This window comes from Phodopus roborovskii, unplaced genomic scaffold, assembly GCF_943737965.1.
Source record: "Phodopus roborovskii unplaced genomic scaffold, PHOROB, whole genome shotgun sequence".
NCBI classification, from domain to species: domain Eukaryota; kingdom Metazoa; phylum Chordata; class Mammalia; order Rodentia; family Cricetidae; genus Phodopus; species Phodopus roborovskii.
In genome coordinates, this window is record NW_026126408.1 from 12,338,275 (window position 1) to 12,357,020 (window position 18,746).

The window sequence follows — 18,746 nt, forward strand, 5'->3', positions numbered from 1 at the left end:
GCTGGCTTTTAAGGACCTCATGCTCAGGAGGCTAACACAGAGCAAAGGAAAATAGGGAGGGGCAATGTCCAAGAAGGAAAACATGGGTGCCTTCCATATTCTGTCTCCCCAAGTCCTCACCACCACCATCACAACCACCCCACAGGCTAAGTTTCCATACTGGGATCTGGTATTGAATTACAGTTCATCAAAGCAAGGGAAAGGTCCAGAGCCATTGAAGAAGGATGGGTGGCTCTCTGTGCTTTGTGTAAAACTGGCAAAGAAGATGACTTTAAAAAAAAAAAAAAAGGCAAAGGTACAGAACAAGAGGGAAAGGATGCAGGCAGGCATGGGAAGGGAAGCAGTGATGTGAATGGGCGAGAGATTCATGAAGGTCCATGCGTGGACAAGTCTCTTGGGAGCCTGTATGATAAAGCCACTGTGCAGATGAGTCAAGAGGAAGGGCCCACAGGAGAGAACACAGATATCTGTTCTCCTTTACAACTAGGCTCCTATTTGAATTTTCTAGCTATATTTAAATATTTTGTTTCATCTTGTTTTTTGTTTTTGTTTGTTTGTTTGTTATGCAATGCATCTCTTCTTAGAAAATATCAATAGGGATGAGGTGAGTATAAGATACAGCTTGTTTGGAGTTTTGCCTTTTATTTCCTCCATGTAAAAAAGTGAGTTCAGAGTGTGGTGCAGTCTTAAGTCCTTGGCTTGCATGGATCAAACCCTAGCTTTGATTCCCACTATAGACATTTTTTAAAAAAGTAAATAGTATCTTTAAAAGGAAAAGTAACACAGCCTCAAGATTGTCCCTGGTCTCCGTAGATCCTTGTCACTTAGTATTCCTATTGTGCCTGGAGAGTCTAATGTTTGTGGCCTTCAGGCGGGGTGTGGAGCTTAGGGGGAGGGTCAGGCCAGTGAGGTCAAGGGGTGTGTGTGTGTGTGTGTGTGTGTGTGTGTGTGTGTGTGTGTGTGTGCTTCCAGGACAGTGTCTAATCGGTCTTTGTTCCCATCTTCACTGATTTCTCTTGAGAGTGTCCTAGAAAGCTCATTTGTACACCACACAGGTTTGCATACCACACAGGTTTGTTGAGCACCTGGCTCTAACCAAACACATCTATCCTAGTCATCCCTCCCATGCCCTATGAAGCCATTTGTCACATCTCCATTCTGGATGATGAGTCTTTGGCCAAGAGCTTTCCCACAGGGCAGGGTCCCTCTTGGGAACACATTCTCTGCTTCCATTGTCTCTGGTACAGAGCAGGTCCTGGAAGGATATGGGGAGGTGGCGGGGGGGGGGAGCCAGGTAGCAGACTGAGTGTCCATAATACTTCCAAGCTCACCAAACCAGTAACTAGCCCAAATAAGCTCACCCTTCACTTTCTAAGACTTTCTTCATTTTCCTCATTGTCCCAAGGAATCCCAGCAGCTATGAAGAACCTCAGCCTTGGTGGTAGTAACAGCACAGCAGCCTAGGTCTGGTGTGTTCTTCTACTCCAGGGGAATCTCACAACTTCCTGTCCATCCCAGATGCTGCTTCAGGGCTGTGTGCTTCTGACCATGGGGCCAGAGTGGAGCCATAGCAGGAAAGAACACAGATCAAGGGAGAGGAAAGAGGATGCCGGCCTCTACTCACCACAAAATCTCATTCCTTGTTAGGAAGGTCAGAGCCTGCAACAAATCAGAGAGTATGGAAGAGCATGGGGCCGCAGGACAGGGAAGGCATTCTCTCATTGTACTGTTGAAGAAATGAAGGCTCTGCATGCCACAGGTCTGTGGTAGCAACCAAGGACAAAGTGGTAATATACCCTCCGTGTCATGTCACTGAAAGCAGGTAAAGTAGCCCAGACTGGGAGAGTCAATCAGAACCAAACAACACCCTGGAGTCTAGGACAGGGGGTGGGGGTGAGGAGGTTGAGAGAGCTGGTCTGAATCAAAACAGATACAAGTTCAGCAGAGACAAGAGACATCTCTGTGGCCTGCTACTCTCTCCTGAGCTTCAGGCAGTTCTTCTCCTTTGTCCCACCTGCCCTGGGAAGCCCCTAGTTCTGTCCCAAATCTGTGACCTTACTACCCACCTGGTACTCTTCCAGGTCCTCCCACTGCATCTGGTACCTCAAACACTGCCCCATGACAAACCACTCTCCTCCTGCCAGCAGTGGAACTTCTGTCCCAAGGGCTCAGCAGCTGGTGCAAGTCCGTTGATTGAGTTGCTATGGTGACCAGCATTCCACCTTCTGCCCCTGAGTTGGCAAACAGGTTCTTTTGGTGCCCTGGCTAAGAAACGTCACCTCCAAAACAACAAACGGAAAGGCAGGCCAAAAATCAGTCTTAAGACTGTTGACTCAGGGAGTCACGATGCTTGGGATGGAATCCCAGACCTGCCTCATGCTAACTGTGTGACCTGGGGCAGGCGCAACCTCTGTGATGAGTTGTGCCCTTACCTCTTCTAGGGGATAATCATAGGACCATTGTGGAGGGGTCACTGAATTAATGCAGGTGGTGATTGTTGACAGGTACAAAGGGCTAACTAAGTTTTAGAACTGAAGCCTGAGTACTGTGCAGGGTGTGGGATACTGACATGGAGAAACATAGACCCTGACTTGGGATACAGGAGGGCATTGGACACCATCGGACTGAGTGCCCATAGGAACAAAAAGTGCATTCAAATTTGGATGACATGAATGAACCCTACACAAAGATGAGTTCAAAGGCTTCTATCAAGATGGAGCAGAAGTCAGGGCTCCTATCACAGAGCTTCTCTGGTTCTGGCCAAGGGCAAATGGACCAAGCACTCCAGCACCACTCTCTGACTTTTCTGGGGGGACATAAAATTGGGTAGAATGGGCAGACTGTGGATCAGGAAAAATCCCCCAAACCAGGAAAGATAAGCAGCACTGCCATTGGTGTTAAAGTTCTGGGCTCCCCCCAAATCCTCTCCCTGCTTTCCTCCAGGGTATTCTGCATACCCACCCTCATAGTACATACAAGAGTCCTTCAGCCTACAACATATCCAGCCACAGACTGTCCTGGGAGGAGCCTGGGTCTCTGATGTGGTGAGTTCTCTAGAAACTCTCTGCATACTGTTACCTATCTTTCCTCCATAGAAGCGGAGGCTGACAGAAAGAAGGCTGAGCTTCGTGTCCCTTCACTTACTGAACAGTCACCAGCACTAGGCATGCCACTGGGCCCTGGAGAGGAACAACTCTTAGAATAAACTTCTAAGAAATATGTGCTCACCATGCACACACCTGGCCCCATATATGCACACCATATACACACACATCCCTGGAGTTGGAAGTCAATGTCACTAGAGGTAGCATTACAGAGGCATGGATATACAGCAAGAAGACAGACACATCCTACCCCTTGATATTATAATATCTATGAAGTTCAGGCTTGAAAATTAGGCAATTAAGTTATAAGAGAGGGAGAGAGAGAGACAGAGAGAGGAAGAGAGAGAGAGAAGGAGAGTTTATAACTTTGTGGGCGTTGGGATGCATGTAGCTTCTGAGCTGTAGGACAGACTTGCCTGATTGTAGACAGTGACACTTAATAGCTATTACATGTGGTGATCAAGAACCTGGACTTAGGGGTGCATGACTTTAATTCCAGCACTTGGGAGGCAGAGGCAGGTGGATCTCTGTGAGTTTGAAGAGCCTGTTCTACAGAGTGAGTTACAGGACAGGCTCCAAAGCTACACAGAGAAACCCTGTCTCAAAAAACCAAAAGAAAGAACCTAGACTTTGAAATGTTAAAGGCCAACTTTTGTCACTTTAAGCAAATCATAAAACTTCTGTCAGCCTCAGTTCCCATTTCTAAAATGAGGCTTATAAAAGTCCCTAATTCTAAAATTGCAAGGATAAAAAAGAACGACAAAGTCATAGCTTCTTTTGTTGTTTTTTAATCAAAATGCCTGGTACAAATTGAGTACTTGAGAAAGGACAGACAACATTGCTTTAAAAGTTGAGCCTGGGAGGAAGTGTAGGCATCCAGCAAGCAGGCAGTCTCTAAGACCCATTCAAACTTGACTGCTTCTAACTCTCATGTGCATCTGCCAAAAGCTGGCTTGGTTCATGCTCAGAGCTTCTTGCTCCCTTACTCTGGGGACTGCAGAGTTGCCGAGGTTAAGGGATGCTCTGGGGGTAGGTAGCCAAGCTACAGGTCTGGGACATATAGGGAAGCCTGGGGATCTTTGAGATGCCATCTAGGCAGGCTGTATCTTTCTCCATCCAGCCTCTTTTCAGATGCCTTGATTATACAAGGTGCAGCAGCTTGGCACCAGCCTGTTGTGTCTATACTCTGCTGACCCTTGCTAAATAAAAGAGAAAAAGCAAAGGAGAGAACTGCCTAGCAACTCAGCTCTTAGCTCTTCATGCAGCCCCTGTAGAGCTAGCTAGGCCAGGAGATTGGTGAGGAACACAGATGATACTTTGCCCAGACACACTCCAGGAATGTGAACCCACAGCCCTCAGGAAGCTACAGTGCAATAAGAGACAGATAACAAGGACCAGGCCGGAGGCCAACACTGGAGCTATTGGACATCCTAGAGCCTCCAAAGGACAGCCATTGGAACAGAAGCCTGAGTGACAGAGCTGAGCCAGGTTGAGAAGATGGGGACAGTGTTCCAGGCCCAGGAGGCAATGGAATCCAGCCAGAACTGCATAACACTGTACGGATTTTCCCATTTGTTTTTATAGGGTACCTTCCCTCCTGAACATGATGCACGTTTGTCATTTACAACTGGTATATAAAGGTGCCTTTATAAACATAGTTCTTTAATGAAAAGAAATAGGAGCCCTTTTAAAGAAAAATATTAAGTGAATAATTTTACAGGTTGTAGAGGAATGCACCAGAAATTACAAGGTGCTCTGTGTGCTCATGGTGCTGTCTCTCTCTTTCCCTCTCTCTCACTCACTCACTCACTCACTCACTCACTCACTCACTCACTCACACACACACACACACACACACATAAGCCAAAATATGCCAGCCCTGCCACCCTCCCATCTCCTTCAGCTTTTACCCTCCCTGCCCTCATTTGTCCCTAGCCCACTCCTCCCCCACCCCAACCCTAAAGCTCTGTGATTTCATCCTAGACAGGTCTTTTATTGGTTCTCACCAATAACAATAGTAGCAATAAGAATGTCACTTTACATTTGCATATCCCTTTACAATTCCAAATACTTTTATATGTACCATCTCATTTGCCCAAGGAATAAAAGACCATGCATTTAAAAAGAAAAGAATGAAAGAAAGAAAAAGAAAAGTTCCCCACATGAAGTTCTGCCTTCAATGTGTTAGCCTACCCGCGTCCCTCCCCCAGGCCACGGTACTCCCAGACTCCTGTGGTGCTACAATGGTTTCAGAAGAGGTGTGATTGAACAGTGAAGAGTCTCCATGTCCTGCCTTCATAGGGTCTGTCTGAGGAAGGTTTCTGTCACCTTGCCTGGAGCTGTACAGATTCTTAAAATTCCAGCCCCTTCCTGAACTTAATTTATTGTTACTTATTTTATCAAATCTACCAGTCCTTGAAAAATGATTGGCATCCAGGCTATGTAAAAGATTCTCACAACCTAATGATACAAAGAAATAAGCTAACTAAAACAGGCAGGGTGGGAGACAGGGTTGAGGGATGGCTCGGTGATTAAGAGCACCTGGGTACTTATTGATCTTGCAAAGGAACTGAGTTCTATTCCCAGCACCCATATTAGGTGGCTCATAACTGCTTGTAACCCTAGCTTTTAGGGGATTAGAAGTTCTCTTCTGGATTCCTGCATTTACACACACACACTTTAAAACAAAATAAGCCTTAAAAATTAGATTAAATTTAAAATGGGCCAAGGATATGAATAGGCATTTCTCCAAGAAGATAAGTGAATGGTTTGGCAATCCATGAAAAGTACATCCACATCATTAGCCATCAGGGTAGCCTTTTCACACCCACCGGCATGGCCTCTTTAAACAGAAAAATAAGTGTTCATAGCAGCATTAGCCACAATAGCCAGAAGTGAATGCAAGCCCAAAGCCCATTAACCGTGCATACCTATAAAGTAGACTATTACTTGGCACTACGAAGGGTGATCTATGGTCTCACAAAACAGCATGCATTAAGAATAGTCACAAAAGGCTTCCCCCTGCTTAAAATATCTGGGGTGGACAAATCCATAAGGCAGAAAGTAGATTGGTTGTTTACAGTGGCTAAGGGGCAGGGAGACTGGGAGTGAGTGACTGCAAAAGTGGACAGAGTCTCTTTACGGATACATGAATATGTTCTAAAATTAAATGCTGGTACAGATCAGAATAGCCTAAAAACTGTGAAGTTACATGGGAGTGAATTGTATGGTGCGTCAATTATACCTTAAAGCTGTTATTTTAAAAATGACAAGGTATGTTTAAGTGCTAACTCGGTGCCTGGAACATAAGTAAGCCACCATAAATATTATTAGAGAATGTGTAAATGAGAGGATTCAGATCTATTTTCTCAACCCAGTCATCTAACCCAAGGAACTCCACCCACAGCCACCCCCTTTCTACTAGCGCTTTGGAAGTTAGTGATTTCATCTGTGGCAAGCGGCAGACCTGTGGAAACCAATCCTGGAGAGGGGACAAATGTATCTAAAGATGGAGACCAGGATGCTTGGGAACACCCTAGAGCCCTGGGAGTCTGGAGCTGGAGCCCGGCTTTCCACATCTAGAGTCTGGGCATCTGGAGTCCTGTCCTATCATCTGCTTAAGCCCTGGTCCAGCACTGCAGAGCACAGGTACTCAGCCCCACGCACTGGTGCCCAACCAGGGCTGCTGACTTCTGAAGCCAGATGGCATTGTGCAGGGATCTAGAAGTTTCCTGATGCCCTGGAGATGGGGTATAGTCTGTCACCTAATAGAGTTCACCACTGTGCTGTCTCAGAGCCCAAAGGAGCCCCAGGCCTCAGTGCACTGCGCACATTACCCAGAAGGCTAAGTGTGGGCATTGTGGACAGGTAATGCCCTGAAACTTAAGCTTTTGTGGCTCCTCCCCCTCCCTCTAGGACACCTTTTCCATTAGTCTTTTCCATTCACATTGCCTGGGGGTGGGAGGGAATAGAATTGCTGGACCTGGGGAACTGCAATAAGTGGCACATGTTCAGGTCCCTGGCCCCCTTTTCTTTTTAAAAACCAAACCAGACATTTGACAATCAGAAGGGGAGGCTAAAGGAAGCAGAGACTAGAGTTTATGAAAAGGCAGAGGACGCAGTGAGGAAGCTCTTGCTGTGTAAGCCTTGGCATATGAGTTCTAACCTCAGAAACCACCCAAAGGCAGAAGGAGGGAACCAACTGCACAGAGTTGTCCTGTGACCTCTACACTGGCACTCAGCCCATGCCTTCCAACACATCGTGCACGTGTAAACATAAGCAAGTAGCCACTTGGGGGGGCAAGTGAAGGGGATAGAGGATATGGCTCGGTCAATAGAGTACGTGCCTGCCATGATAACACAAGGGCCTGAGTTCTTATCCCCAGTATCTAAGGAGTTCAAATAATAACAATAGTAATAATAATAATAGCAACAACAACAACAAAACTAGGCATAACCATGAGCGGGTGTCCTGAATGAAGACATGTAGTTTCCTGTTGAGCTGCTGGCCAGCTAGTCTAGCCGAACTGTGAGTATTGGGTACAGTGAGAGACCTCTGACTCAAAAGAAAAAAAAAAAAAAAAAAAGCAATAGAGGACAACATCTGTTAATCTCTAGCCCACTACACACCCAGAGGCAGATAAGACAGAGGAAATGGACCATGCCACCAGGAAGGCTGGCGAGGGTCTCCCACTGCTTTGCCTGATGCAGGACATTCCATCCCAGTATCCAGCCTGCTGTCACTCAGGCACTGCCTTGAGACCCACAGCTGTTTGCTTCCCAATGCTTTTCTTAGCTGGATAACGGACACCTCTGTCTTCAATGGCCCTGGATACTGCAAACCTTGGGGGTGGGGGTGGGGGAATGAATATCCTTGGCATTCAAAGAACATGAAAGGCTGGGGACAGAGGACAGAGGAAATGTTCTGGAGCCCTGGACAAGGGTGACCTTGTCCTTTCCCAACTTGCATCAGGTGCCCTATTGCCCACATCACACCCTGGTTTCAGGCACTGTCATGTGAACAGGTCTGTGTGAACTTAAGCCATCTCCTAGTGACTAAATCGCCTCACGAATTCTTCAGCCTTCAATTTCTGCCCTGGAATCTTCTATTAAAAAAGAAATCTTGAGGAACTAGAGAGATGGCTGAGCTGGTAACAGCACCAACTGCTCTTGCAGAGGACCTGGGTTCTGTTCCTGGCACCCACATGGCGGCTCACAACGGTCTGTAACTCCATTTCCAGGGGATCTGACATAATGCACATGTATGGAGCATAGATATACAGGCACATACATACATTTTTAATTAATTAGTTAATTAATCCCCTTAAGCTTCAGCCGGTTGGAGTTGGAGCTGCATAGAGACAGTTCTATGACTTTGGCAGGTCTCGGTAGAGGTCCAGGCTCTTCCAGGTTGGAATGGGAGCCTGGACGGTGTCCTCTCTCCTGCCTGTCTCTCAGTTCTGGGATCAACTCTCAAAAGACCTACTAAACAGTCCTATATCAGTTTGCTTTCATTTGACACCATGCTAGAAGGTACCAAGAAAGCAGGAGCAGCTACTCAACAAGAAAGACTTCAAAAAATGTGCTCTCTCATTTGAATGGTTTGAGCTTTTAATTTGGAAATGTCATAGACAAACCTTAGCTATCAGTCTTTGAGGACTTCTGCTTTACAGAGAAGCAGGCTGAGGTCCCAGGTGGGACTTGCTAGGACACGGGGCAAAACAGCCTGACTGGTCCTGGAAGCCCACTGTCTCCTTTTCCATAGACCTTGAAAAGTGGTTTTCTTGCTGTATGTCACAGAATCGGTCTAATAAAGATCCTATCTATGCCAATACCTTGTGAACCATGCAACATAGTAAAATGCTATTTGTCATGATATGTACCAGGCTTGGGACTGGACCTCTGGGCTGTGGGCTCCTGTCCCATGCTGCACTAAACTTGAGGACTGTCTTAGCTAGTAAATTTCACACCTCCTTCCCCAGCCCCTGTGTGTGTGTGTGTGTGTGTGTGTGTGTGTGTGTGTGTGTAAGCCAGAGGACAACCTCAAAAATCATTCCCAATTGTGCTAGCTCCCCATTTGCCCCCATTCTAATACTTGTTAGCTTAAATATTCCCATTTACCCTTTCTACTGAGTGTTCCCTACTGTACTTCTGCTAGGTGGCTAGGGCTTGGGGGTAGTGCCTCCTTGTCCTTGCCTGGTATTAATTTATTCCTAAGGTTATTTTTGACCCTTTTGAGGTGTCCCAGGTACTTTACTAGTGTTGGAGATAAGTGGTGAGCAAGACAAACCCAGTTGCTGGCCTTGAGAAATTAGACCATCAAGGAAAAACTGAGTCAATGATCATTGAATTGTCTATGGAGTCACACCTGTGCCATTGCCAAAGAGCAGGGAATGGCATAGTAGTAATATAACAGTTGTGTAAAACTCATCCAGAGCTCAGGGATGCTCCTCTGAGGAGCGGACATTGAGCTAGACCTGAGAGAACAGTAGCAGAGGCAGACGAGGGAAAGCGCTCCCTGTTCATAGAGGAGCATGTGGCATAAATGGAGTTCTTAATTGGTCTAAATAATAAAAAACCTGGAGTCAGATATAGAGGAAAATGCTGAGAGATCAGAGAGAAGGAGTAAGCCAAAGCCACCTTTACCTCATTAGTTTCCCATCGGAAAAGAGAGCAAGTTCCTGTTTCTTCCCGCTTACATACTCTCTCCACCCCGACCCAGCCATCTCACTTCCTGTCTGTCTGTACAGACCTCCAAACCTCTGTGGTTTACTAGTGGCTAGCTCCATCCTCTGATCTTCAGACAGGCTTTATTTATACAAGCAAGTTATCACCACAATGTGGGAAGGACCCCCCCCCCCCAATGTAACGAGATCCTAGAAGAACAGAGAAGGCGGTGGAGTTGATGAATCAAGGGCAAAAGCCAGGAGGGCAGGGCAGAAGATGGCTTGGGCAGAATGGCCATCAGAAGTCTCTGTGAAAAGTAATGGGAAGTCCCTGAGGGAGTCATGGTGAGAAATGACATAATCTTATTTCTGCTTGGGAGGCTCACTCCCTTAGAGGGTGGCTGGTGAATGTGCTGGAAGACCATGAGGCTGGGAGAAATGTGAGGAGACTACCAAGCAAGCCACAGGATGGCTGGGACAAGGTTGTCCATGTCAGACGGGACTTAATGACTTCATATGACAACTCAAGAGGGATAGAGTATGGGAGGGGAGGGAGCATGAGCTGCCTGTGACCCTCAGCAGCAAGGAGGAAACGCTGAAGAGTTGCCGATGGAAAAACAAGATTTGAAATGCATTGTTGGAGATGTCTATGTGGCACATATGTGGTGATGACAAGAGATATTAGGACTTAGGTCACTACAGAGCTCCAGGCTATAGACAGACATTAGGGAATGTCTGGATGTGGGTGGCATTGAAAGCTGCAGGTGACATCAGTGAGGCATTCCAGGGTGGAAAAGACAGGGCTCCTGCTCACCGTAGTTCTAAGGAAGCAGGATGAGCACCCTGTTTTCTGGGATGGCAGAATAGCCTATCAGAGACCAGCCTTTACTGGAAGTAAAATCCAAAGCCATCACCTTGAAGGTTGTCAGTACTGGAGGGGGTCAATCCCCCAAGGGGAAGCATACAGAGGTGACACTCAGTTCTGTTCTTTCTTGAGCAGCTGGCGATCAGGGAGTGACAGAATAAGCAGAAGTGAGGGGTTAGTGGGAGGCTTCTGCCATCCCCTAAGGTAGGGAAATAAGTGTGAAGGTCAATCTACAAAGCAAGGAAGATCAGAAGGCCAGGGTCTCTGGGAGAAATGAAGAGCATGAGTTAGTGCTCAGGGCAGCCTCCTAGTGCACGTAGTGGCCTGTGACCGGGAGGTGAGGGGCCTGAAAGAAGATTCACAGCTCTGTGAGACTTGGAAGACACTTTTGGACACGGTAGCCCACCTGAATGGAAGGGCCTTAATGAAGAAACAGGCTTGCACCTAGAACCCCACAGAGGTTAGGCAGCGGGAGGAAGGGTGAGCCAGAAATAGAACAGCCCCCACAGTCTGACCGCCAGCATCACAGCAGCCCAATCCCAGGCTGGATTAGGGTGACCTTCCGCTTTCCTGATGGCCTTCAGGAAGGCAAAAATAAATCTTCTGTGATGAGAGGTAACATCAGTCAGAGCCCAGAGCATCTCCATAATAGAAACACCCCACAGGGGATCCAGATCTTGGGCTTTTCTGATCTAGACTTTAAAATAGCTGTGATTAATACGGTTAAGAAAATAGATGACGAGGTGCAGAATTTCACAGGGAACTGGAATCAAAAGAAGCAGGTGGAAATGATATAATACATAGAGTTTGGAAACGTGTCTTTTAAAAATGGCTAACAAGGCCTGAGGGTATAGCTCCATGTCAGAGGGCTTGCCTAGCATGCATGAGGTCCTGGGTTCGATCCCTAGTACCCCCCCCAACACACACAAAAGCTAACAGTTTTTCTCTATAGTTAGGAGGAAGGATACCCCAGGGGGAAAGTAGGTAGCTACGACTCCCGACAGGTCTGACCTGCAAACAGGATGGATGGTAGATGGAGCGGCAGGGCCAGTGACAGGGTCTCGTGTGGAAAACTCCAGGCAGGTCCCCTGCCATGTTGGAACTGGGATGTCAGGTGAAGAAAACTGAGTTTTCTTCCTCAGACTAAGGATGAACAGTAGAGATGTTTGTCTGTTTTGTTTTCATTTGTTTCAAGGTCAACTTAAAACAAGTTTTAAAGCAGATAGTTTTCATTTTTAAAAAATCAAAACTGTTTTTAAAATATCAGGAGATGCAGTAGCCACTCAAGTACATCAGTCACTTTTGTTTTTAAAGAATATTTTTAGAATTTGTTTATATTTTTTGTTTTTAAAGAAGATTTTTAGAATTTGTTTATATTTCTTATGTCCATTGGTGTTTTGCCTATATGTATGTCTGTGTGAGGGAATTGAGTCCCCTGAAGCCAAAGTTATAGACAGTTGTGAGCTGCCATGTGGGTCCTGGGAATTGAACCTGGGTCCTCTAGAAGAGCATCAAGTGCTCTTAACCTCTGTGCCATCTCTCCAGCCCTTATTTTTACTCTTAAAGTGTGTGTGTGTGTGTGTGTGTGTGTGTGTGTGTGTATGTGTGTGTGTGTGTGTGTGTGTGTGCATGTGGACATGGATGAAGGCCCCATGGAGGCCAGAATAGAGAGCTGGGTCCCCTGAACCTGAATTTAACAGGTGTTTTTGTTTTTTTCTGGGAACCAAACTTGGTTCCTCTGCAGAGCAGCAAGCCCTCTTACCCATCTCTTCAGCCTCACTTCAGTCACTTCCAACTGTTTCTCTGTCCCTGAAAAGTTTTGTCTTTGGGGGTTTTAGTTGTTGTTTTAAACCAAACTATAGAAAGAGCCCACATTACAGTTTGAGACAGTAACATTTAACTTTCAAACAAATTTTTTTCTTGTTGAGCAAGACCTTTCTGGCTGGTTTATTTTCTCCTTCCTTTACTGACCTTGTAAACTACTTAATTGCGAAATGTGGTTTGTCTCAGAGTGCCTCTTAACACTGTATTCTTTAAAATAGGAGAGTTTCCATTGCATGGGAGACCAACTGCAACGTCTTCATGCGTGTGCACGGAGCAGGGCTCCGCGTCACTTACTCAAGGACATATGGTTTTCATCAGGTACCTCTCTCTTCTTGGCAGCCACCAGAACAAGGATTTACATTTAATTTAGCAAATGTCCCCTCAAACCCTTGCACCAAGCTTTTATTTGCTACTCCACCCATTTCTCTGTCTCTCATGATCCCATCTCTGCCTCATTTTTCAAAGAATGCCAATCACTAGCCAGGCAATCCCAGTGGAGGAAGTGTCTATCAACCAGACCTGGCCAACAGAGCCTGGAAGCAGAAGCTGGCCCAAAGGCTTCTGGGAGTTGGAGCAGCCAGGATGAGTGGGGAATACTTCTAGGAGAGAAGGTTCTTGAAGCTGCATTGGTAGATGAATGAGAAGCTTGTCTCAGTCATGAAAACCTCCTCATGATTCCCGTCCTACTTAGAATAAACCCTGATGCCTCAAAATGGTCTCTGAGGCATCCTCTGCATCTCTGCAGCCTCATCGTGAGTAATTCTTCCTCCCTCACTGATTCCTGACTTCAATAGTCTCTCCAGTTCCTCAAACCCCAGCATGTTGAAGTTCCTGGAGCCACAGACCCCTATGTGTCTATGAGGTTAGGGAGAAAGGCAGCTCAGGAGAGCCTCTGTCCTCAGGATACCTGGCGCTCCAGGTACCTTGTAAATTTCTGTCATTGATAGGATCACCTCATTCCTGGGACCAAGATTAGGTGTGGGCCTCATCTAATCCACAGTCTCGTTCTTCAGGTGAGGGACAGAGGCTGGGATTGGGGAAGGACTGACTGCTTGTCACTTAAAGTCACTTAAATGGGGTTCTAGTGCCTAGCCAGTTGGTCAGGGACCTCTGTAAGAAGCAGATGAACTAATTTTTTTTTTTTTTTTTAATCTCTACACCACCTGGCAGTCTGAACTCCAGTCTGACTCCTTCCCTGGATGTTACAAAGCTCTGGGTAAACCAAGTGAATGTTTCTGGTGTTCTATCAGATGCTAAAGCTGATGACCATGGGTCTGAATCGCTAACTGTGATATCCTTGGCCACACAAAGTGGTTATGAGAGACTGACCTGGGTAAGCCAAGGACTCTGAGATCTAGAGGAGGGAGGCTCAGGGAGGCAGCAGGAACTGGGAGAGGAGAACATAGCAGCTTCAGGTGGCTCCTGAAATGGAAAGACAGAGTGAGACTAGGGTGTGCCAAGAGAGATGAAGGGGTCAGGATGGGAGGGTGTGTCACCTGCCCAGGTGGGGCTGGGGAAATATCTCCAGGCTACAGTCAACCTTAAGCAGCAAGAGAGAAACAGGTACAGCTTAAGCAGCCATCAGTACTGTTATAGCTAATTCTGCCATTCAAGGAGCCAAGGCTGGCTGTACTCAAAGTTCATTTCAAGTGACAGGCAACCCTCCCTTTCCCAATCTGGGCTTCTGTCCCTCATCTGAAAATAATTCACACCAAAGAGACAACTGACCTCTACATGTCTGTAGACACTGGTAGGAGAAGGAGTTAGGATTAATAATAATGATTATTTCATTAAAAGAAACAGTAATTTCAAAGTTGGTCCTATGAGGGTTTCTGAACATGAACGGGAAGCAGGCTGGGGCGGGGCTGAAGTACTCATAGGCAGGCCAGGGAGTTTGTAGTGGGGGAGACAGACACCTGTTGGAGGCTGGGGCTCAAAGAGGTGAGATGGTTAATGAGATGTGGAAACATGACCTGTATGCTGCTGAGATGCAACACAACACAATTCCCTCCGTTATATGTAGAGAAAATATGTTCCATATGCCTTCTACTACTATGTTGAAAGCAATCAATGAAAGAGATCTATGCCTTACATTTGTCTTGATACAAAACAGAGAAGAGAAAATAATTCCAGGAAGTAGACAGCAAAGAGAAGGAGAGAGGAAGGAAAAGAAAGGAGGGAGGGAGGAAGGGAGGGAGGGAGGGAGGGAGGAAGGGAGGGAGGAGGGGAGGGAGGGAGGAGGGGAGGGAGGGAAGAGGGGAGGGAGGGAGGAAGGGAGGGAGGGAGGGAGGAGGGGAGGGAGGAAGGGAGGGAGGAAGGGAGGGAGGAAGGGAGGGAAGAGGGGAGGGAGGGAGGAGGGGAGGGAGGGAGGGAGGGAGAAGTGTGATATCAGAGAACATAGGATTGGAATCAAGTCCCTAGAGATACTTCAGACAGTCCTAGATTTCCTGTGGCTTGGGGGCTTGATCTGTTTCCTCTCATACACAGCAGGCAAGGTAGTCCTGTTAGGCACTCAGGTTTTAATTTTGTGTGTAACTCACTGAATGGCCAGGAAGGAGACAAAGTGGGACTCATGGAGTCCATTGCAGGTATCCATGGGGCCTTGAGGGGGTCCATCCTCTAGGGGTCTAAATTCAGGTCTGCTAGGAAGGCCTTGCTCTAGTCATGTTACCCATAGAAGGGGAATTGGGATTATCATCCCTGTTAGATACACATACACACAAACACGCACATGCACACACATGCCTCTTCCTATGTGATGTAAATAGACCCAGCTCCATGTTTCCCCACTTCCTCTTGCTCTTTTTTAAAACTACTTTAAAATTATGGACTGGCTCATTAACTGCCAGTTAAGATGACTGAGTGGTTTCATCTATATTTTAAGGCAGTACTGAGATCTTTTTTATTATGAAGAAGGTCACGTTCCTTTCTCTCCCACCTAGAAACTGAGACTGGCCCAGGTGCTGACTTTAGTGTCCCCTGTGGCCAAGTCCAAGCTTGTTCTCTACTGAAGTGTGAAACCATGATGGAAACCCTTCAACAGGTCTTACTGACAGACAGACTGCCCAGTTGTCAGTCTGCTGCATCATACTACTGCATGCTGGGGAATGTTTCCCCAAGAAGCTAGTGTGGGGGTCTCCATCCAGAGGAGGAGTGGCCTGGATGCAGAAGCTCTAAAAACTATTTTACATATAAGATGAGCCAGGGGCATCAAGTCTGGAGAAGGGCAGAGGAAGATGAGCCCACAACTGCTGGTGAAAGCTCTCAATTCACCCAGGAGAGAAATGAGACAAAGTAGATCAGGTAAGAAAAATGTTATTGGCTCATGTTAGAGAGGATCTTGGATCGGCCTCGAGAATGGCTCAATCCAGCATTTCACCAGGATCATTGATGTTCTCTTCTCCAGTGGCCTGTCTCCACTTATGTGAGCCATAGCTGTACCCCAAACTACATCCTCAGGGCTCTGACTCATACCATCACTCAAAAATTTCCTCTACACGTGGCAGGAAGCCTTCTTAGTCATCAGTAGCCCTACATTCATATTCTATTTAGAGACCCCATCAGAAAAAGATAGTCTTCCCTAACCCGTCTGTGGAAGAGTTGTAGGCCCAATCAGTAGACTCAAACTTGAAACCCAGTCCTGCTCCTGCAGCAGCTCCTGTCACCAAGTCAGGTGCCCCACTGGCCTGGTGTGGGCATGAGAAGATTCCCTGATTTGGAGAAGACTGCAGTCGGATCTACCTAAAGCACATTAATTAGCTTCCTTTTAGAAAGTTCTATCAATGCAGGGAGGGCAGTAGCAGTGCAGACAGACCAAACCAGCAGATGCTCCTCACAGCCATCTACAAATCTGGAGAGAATCTGTTGTTTTCTTTCTGAATAGTGCAAATTTAATCACACCATCCTCTTTCTTGGTATCTTTCCATGGCTGCCCATGGCCCAGGAGATATGGGCTTGTTCCACACAATGTCCTGCAAAGAAGTCTGTGCTTTTGCCTGCTCTCTGCTCAGCCTCACCCCCCATCCCTACTCACTCACTCACTCCCTTCTGGGTCCTTCCCACCAAAGCTGGTTGTCCCCACTCCCTCCTCCCAAAACAGGGGCCAGGTTTTCCCACGATTCTCAGCAAACAACACAGCACCCTGAAAGCCCATGGGAACAGAGGAAATGCCCACCCCAGCATGGCTAATTGGCTAGTCTCTGCTCAGAGAGGTGGCTGCCTTGGAAACACATGGCCCAGAACTGGCTTTAAGTCCTTCCCAAACAGGGGTGTTATTCCTTCTACCACTAGGCCTACCCCAGCCTCCTGCCCCTAGATAGAATCCAGGACTAAGTGAGCCCACTCAAGAACTGTTTTTCCCCTCTCAGGTGAGACGCCTACCCCCAGGTCTAGGATGTACTGCCCCAGGCAGCTTCTGCTTCATCTGAAAAAGTAAACACTTATTTCTACAATCTTCTCCACCCCCTGCCCCCAATCTTGTGCAAACAACTCTGGTCCCAGAGTGTTATCTATAACTTTTCGAGAACACACCAATCTCAAGCAAAGGATAATGTGACTCCAAATTAGGACATGGTGGTTTTCTAAGTAAGCAGTCCCCAGAGGCATAATCTAAGTAATTCCAAACGTCTTTTGCTAAAGGGTATTCACATCTCAGAGTTAGAAATCTCTGTAGGGCTCTCTGGGTGTTTTCCCATACTCACCAAGACTGGTGCTGGGGGTTGGGGTGGGGTTTGTTTCCTATTGACAGAACACAGGGGTCAAGTGGTGAATTCAAAAATAAAAGAGCATCTTCTGCAAGCAAAATTTAGACCCCACCAGGAAGGCAGTGTCATTTCTTCTTCCAGTTAAAAAAAGAACAACTTACTATAATGTTATAATTCCAGGACAATGAGCAGAGAGAAAGGGTGAAGACTGACGTCAAGGCCGTGTTGTGGGAGACCTATTAAGATGTCTAATCAAAACCCAAATCAAATCAGACATGGGAATTTCCCAGACTGTTCCGAATGGCAAAATGTTATATAACATAAGCTCAAAAGCAAGGAATAGAAGATTTCTAGGTAGCAAAAATAAAGCAAATGCAGTAACCATAGAAAATCAGAAAGCCAATCTCCAGGCAAACAGTCAAGGCAGGCAGGCAGTAGTGAAATTACCTAAAGAGGCCTTGATAACTCAAGGCACTTACTGGCTCCCAAAGAAAGAAACTCCTGCTACCAATGAGCTTACAGACAAAAATGGAGTCCAATGCCAAGACAGGCATCCTAATGGCTCACATCAGAGAAACTAGAGATAAAAAAAAACTAGTCTTGAAAGAACTTTTGGCTCATTAAGCACTTAAAGATGTCAATGAAAATCCCACAAAGTAAAAAGAGAAAATTATGGCCAGGGCTGGAGAGATGGCACAGAAGCTAAGAACACTGGCTGATCTTCCAGTGGTCCTGAGTTCAATTCCCTGCAACCACATGAGGGTTCACAACCATCTGTAATGACAGCTGGTGCCCTCCTCTGGCACACAGGGACACATGCAGACAGAATACTGTATATATAATAAAGAAAAGAAAAGAAAAGAAAATTATGACCTAAGGACAGATGATCTGGTTTCAACTCTGAGCACCAGTTTGTCTATATCTCTTATTTCATGAATTAGAAGCCCCCATAGACACACATGCCTTGGGTGCCACCCAGTCCTTTCCAGCTGATTCTGTGAAATGAATTTCTTTATCTTTAGAAATATTCCTTGCTTGGAATCTGCTTGACATGATGTTAATAGAACCACTCCCAACAGTATAATCAAAAATTAGACACAAATTTAAACACCCCAATTAAAAGGCCTGGATGGTCAAGATGGAATTTTTTTTCTTTAAACCATGGTCCAACCAAACACTTCCTACAAGAAATCCACTTAATATAGTTACAAATAGTGTGAAAAAGCACCTTGTTCCTATAAACTGCTGCTGTTCTCCTGAATTATTTTTCTTCTATTGCTCTATAGGTATTATTTTTCAATAACAGCCCTTTGTGGTGACTACATAAACTCTTATCCATTTATTACACTTTGAGAGTGACAAATACTAGGCCAAGTATTCAAGAAAGATGGAAAGTTACATCACTACTGCCTATTATATTTGCTTCCAACATTTCTTCAAATGTACTAATTACTCTAAATGTTAGTAGACAGCAGGGCATGGCAGCACACATCTTTAATTCCAGCACTTGGGAGATATATGTGTTGCCAAGCACAGGCAGATCTCTGTGAGTTTGAGGCTAGCCTGGTCTACATAGTGAGTTCCA

General features: G+C 46.2%; 1 protein-coding gene across 2 annotated transcripts in view; it reads right to left on the reverse strand.

Moving 5' to 3' along the window:
- Window positions 1-18,746, reverse strand: part of Cib4 (calcium and integrin binding family member 4) — a 93,683-nt gene that overhangs the window by 51,272 nt on the left and 23,665 nt on the right. For both annotated transcript variants that reach the window (XM_051181751.1, XM_051181750.1), the window contains 2 exons: window positions 2,067-2,231; window positions 1,625-1,659 (listed from right to left, as the gene is read on the reverse strand). In XM_051181751.1, the coding sequence (XP_051037708.1) occupies window positions 1,625-1,659; window positions 2,067-2,120 (89 nt within the window). In that variant the 5' untranslated portion in view covers window positions 2,121-2,231. The remainder of the gene's footprint in view (window positions 1-1,624; window positions 1,660-2,066; window positions 2,232-18,746) is intronic.